Source organism: Palaemon carinicauda, chromosome 12 (genome assembly GCF_036898095.1).
Source record: "Palaemon carinicauda isolate YSFRI2023 chromosome 12, ASM3689809v2, whole genome shotgun sequence".
In the NCBI taxonomy this organism is placed as follows: Eukaryota; Metazoa; Arthropoda; class Malacostraca; order Decapoda; family Palaemonidae; genus Palaemon; species Palaemon carinicauda.
The window spans coordinates 7,752,210-7,757,209 of NC_090736.1; the positions used below are offsets into that span (position 1 = coordinate 7,752,210).

General features: G+C 38.1%; 1 protein-coding gene across 1 annotated transcript in view; it reads left to right on the forward strand.

The window, feature by feature from the left end:
• LOC137650504 (BDNF/NT-3 growth factors receptor-like) overlaps window positions 1-5,000 on the forward strand; it is a 138,882-nt gene that overhangs the window by 514 nt on the left and 133,368 nt on the right. The window contains 1 exon segment of the mRNA XM_068383730.1: window positions 1-321. This exon segment is cut by the window's left edge and continues 514 nt beyond it. Coding sequence (XP_068239831.1) covers window positions 1-321 — 321 coding nt within the window.

Sequence of the window (5,000 nt, forward strand, 5' to 3'; positions counted from 1 at the left end):
AAACGGAGACATCGCCTTCGTCAGGTACCGCGAGAACTGCAGATCAAACTACGCCCACTCCATCTCCTACAAGTACGAAAGTCCCGCTCCTGACGACGTCGGGGAAGCCTCGCAAGAAGAAAATCCAAGAGCGGGATTTCGCGTCGCGTCTGCCGGCGCAGTCTCTCACGAGGCCCTTGGCAGCCCCGGACGTGTGCTCCAACGATCCGTGCGGAGCCGGCATTGCCTGTCATCCCACTAACACGACGAGAGATGGTTTCACTTGTATCTGTCCGGATAATAAGAGGATCAGACCGGGGGATAACTGCACCATAGAGACCTGTGAGTATTGCCAATATAATCTTATTCTTGTTATTATTTTATCATATTTTGTCCTTTTAACAGGAAATTATTGTCAGATCTTTGCTCAGACAGCATCTATAATGTTTAAAACAGTTACAGAAGACGAAAATTATTGCCAGATCTTTGCTCAAACATCATCTATAATGTTTTAAAGTTACAGAAGACGAAAATTATTGCCAAATCTTTTCTTAGACAACATCATAATGTTTAAAACACTTCTAACAGATAGAAATTACTGTCTGATCTTTGCCCAAACAACATCTATAACGTTTAAAACAGTTACAGAAGACGAAAATTACTGCCAGATCTTTGCTCAAACAGCATCCATAATGTTTAAAAGTTACAGAAGACGAAAATTACTGCCAGATCTTTGCTCAAACATCATCTATAATGTTTAAAAGTTACAGAAGACGAAAATTATTGCCAGATCTTTGCTCAAGCAGCCTCCATAATGTTTAGAACGGTTACAGAAGACTAAAATTACTGCCTGATCTTTGCTCAAACAGCCTCTATAACGTATAAAACAGTTACAGAAGACTAAAATTACTGCCTGATCTTTGCTCAAACAGCCTCTATAACGTATAAAACAGTTACAGAAGACTAAAATTACTGCCAGATCTTTGCTCAAACAGCCTCTATAACGTATAAAACAGTTACAGAAGACTAAAATTACTGCCAGATCTTTGCTCAAACAGCCTCTATAACGTATAAAACAGTTACAGAAGACTAAAATTACAGACGTCATATATAAACTATTAACAACATCAAAAACAAATATGTCATAAATAAACGATAAAAAGACTCATGTCCGCCTGGTCAACAAAAAAAAGCATTCGCTCCAACTTTGAACTTTTGAAGTTCTACTGATTCAACTACCCGATTAGGAAGATCATTCCACAACTTGGTAACAGCTGGAATAAAACTTCTAGAGTACTGCGTAGTATTGAGCCTCATGGTGAAGAAGGCCTGGCTATTAGAATTAACTGCCTGCCTAGTATTACGAACAGGATAGAATTGTCCAGGGAGATCTGAATGTAAAGGATGGTCAGAGTTATGAAAAATCTTATGCAACATGCATAATGAACTAATTGAACGACGGTGCCAGAGATTAATATCTAGATCAGGAATAAGAAATTTAATAGACCGTAAGTTTCTGTCCAACAAATTAAGATGAGAATCAGCAGCTGAAGACCAGATAGGAGAACAATACTCAAAACAAGGTAGAATGAAAGAATTAAAACACTTCTTCAGAATAGATTGATCACCGAAAATCTTGAAAGACTTTCTCAATAAGCCTATTTTTTGTGCAATTGAAGAAGACACAGACATTATATATTTCTCAAAAGTAAATTTGCTGTCGAGAATCACACCTAAAATTTTGAAAGAGTCATACAAATTTAAAGAAACATTATCAATACTGAGATCCGGATGTTGAGGAGCCACCGTCCTTGACCTACTTACAATCATACTTTGAGTCTTGTTAGGATTCAACTGCATACCCCATAATTTGCACCATGCACTAATTCTAGCTAAATCTCTATTAAGGGATTCACCAACCCCAGATCTACATTCAGGGGATGGAATTGATGCAAAGAGAGTAGCATCATCTGCATATGCAACAAGCTTGTTTTCTAGGCCAAACCACATGTCATGTGTATATAGTATGAAAAGTAATGGGCCAAGAACACAACCCTGTGGAACACCGGATATCACATTCCTATAATCACTATGGTGCCCATCTACAACAACTCTTTGAGATCTATTACTTAAAAAATTAATAATAATGCTAAGAAACGACCCACCCACTCCCAACTGTTTCAGTTTAAAAACAAGGGCCTCATGATTAACACGGTCAAAGGCAGCACTAAAATCAAGGCCAATCATACGAACTTCCTGACCACAATCAAGGGATTTCTATACCGCATTGGAGATTGTAAGAAGGGCATCACATGCTCCAAGGCCTTTACGAAAACCAAATTGCAAACTAGGGAGTAGATGATTACCTTCAGCAAACCTATTAAGACGTTTTGCCAGAAGACGTTCAAAAACTTTAGATAATATGGGAGTTATGGAAATTGGGCGGTAATCAGTGGGACTTGAGCTACCACAAACACATTTACATAGAGGAGTAACATTACCAATTCTCCAACAAGTGCTAAAAGCTCCTCTTCTTGCCAACTTGCGCAAAATAACAGATAACTTTGGAGCTAAGAAATCTGCTGTCTTTATAAAAAACAAAGGAAAAATACCATTCGGGTCTACACCTTCATAAGCATCAAGGTCCACCAACAGAGCTTTAATCTCACGAGATCAAAAAGCTAAACTATTTAGTTTAGCCTCAGGAAAACAGGAATGAGGAAGTTTAAGTTTTTCATTACTCTGTTTACTGTCAAAAACATCAGCCAAAAGGGTTGCCTTTTCCTTTGGACAGTGAGTGACTGAGCCATCTCGTTTAAGTAAAGGAGGAACTGTTGCATCTACACCAAAGAGTGCAGATTTAAGGGTAGACCACCATTTATGTTCCTGAGTTGTACCAGAGAGGGTTTCTTTTATGATTAAATTGTACTCCTTTTCAGTTGAGGCATAAACTCTCTGAGCAAAAGCTCGAAGCTGAGTATAGTTGTTCCAGGTCAAATCTGATCTGTTACCCCTCCAAAGGTGATAGGCCTCCTGCTTCTCCAAATAAGCACGTCTACAATCATCATTGAACCACGGTTTGTCCTTCATTCGGTACCTTAGCAGACGAGAAGGGATACGCCTATCAATTATGTCGACTAGATTCTCATTCAAAGGGACAACAGGATCTACACTATTCTATAATTGTGACCAATTCAAGCACAAAAGATCATGCAAAATCCCATTCCAGTCTGCTTGGGATTTCATATAAATTTTACAGGAATATGATATATCAGGGACAGGCTGCTCAGTCTTCACTAATAATGAAATCAAGTCATGATCAGAAGTCCCGACTGGAGAACCAACCTTACTAGTTATAACGCCAGGGGAGTCAGTGTATACGAGGTCCAAGCAATTACCAAACCTGTGAGTAGCTTCATTTATGATTTGCTCACAGCCTGATTCAGAGGCAAAGTCTAAAGCTCTTAAGCCATGGCGATCGGTAGGAGAGATAGAACTTAACCACTCCCTATGGTGAGCATTAAAATCACCAACAAAGACAAAAGAAGCCTTTCTATCGAAGATAGAATCATCCATGTTTGGATTCCGGTAGATCGAACACAAATAAAAGTTGTTATGCCTGCCACAAACTTTTATTACCTGAATCTCATGACATCCACATTGATAGCAGGACTTATGAGAAGCAGGGTACTCGGTCCTAATATACACCGCCATTCCCCTGGCCCTAGGAATGGCATCTCGTTTCAGTATTATTGGCTTTTTAAAACCAGTTATAAGGAGCTCAGATGAGTGCCTCATATTAGAAACCAAAGTTTCTGAGCACAAAAGAATATCATACTGTCTGGACGCAACTGTAAGGTCTTGGATATTTGCATGAAGACCACGAATATTGCAATACAGAAGACAACATTGACGAAATCTAGGACGTACTGGTCCCGGATTTCGCTCAATGTCTCCAGACAGCATAAGAATTAATAGAAATAAAAAAGAAACATCATACTTAAAAACTAGATTAACAAGAACAAAAACAACATGTACAAAATAATAAAAAAAGTGATTGATGATACCCAGAGACTATAGTAAAAAGTCGGAAAAACTGGTCAACATGGAGGAGCCGATACACCATGCAAGGCTAAATACCCTCCAGGATAGCCACTTCAACTGAAGGGAGGACAGTAAGGATGGTTTTGAGAAGAAAAAGAGTCAGAAAAAGGAAAAGACAACCTCTTGATAAACCACCAGGCATCCATGGCCCTTCTAATAAGCCTGCCCAACACACCATTTCAAAAGAACAAGAGAAAGAAAAAAAATAATAAGATAGAATAGTGTGCCCGAGTGTACCCTCAAGCAAGAGAACTCTAACCCAAGACAGTGGAAGACCATGGTACAGAGGCTATGGCACTACCCAAGACTAGAGAACAATGGTTTAACTTTGGAGTGTCATTCTCCTAGAAGAGCTGCTTACCATAGCTAAAGAGTCTCTTCTACCCTTACCAAGAGGAAAGTACACTGAACAAATTGCAGTACAGTAATTAACCCCTTGGGTGAAGAAGTGTTAAGTATCTCATTGTTGTCAGATGTATGAGGAAAGACGAGAATATGTGAAGAATAGGCTGTGTAAGTGTAGGCAAAGAAAAATAAGCCGTGACTAGAGAGAATGATCCAATACATTACTGTCTAGCCAGTCAAAGGATCCAATACCTCTCTAGTGGTAGTATCTCAACGGGCAGCTGGTGCCCTGCCCAACCTACTACCATATATATATATATATATATATATATATATATATATATATATATATATATATATATATATATATATATATATATGTGTGTGTGTGTGTGTGTGTGTGTGTGTGTATATATATATATATATATATATATATATATATATATATATATATATATATATATATATATATATATATATATATATATATATACAGTATATATTTATATGGTCAATATTAAGTAAATTGTTCGACAAGTACAATGACCTGGCCCTTACATCTGCCGCTCATG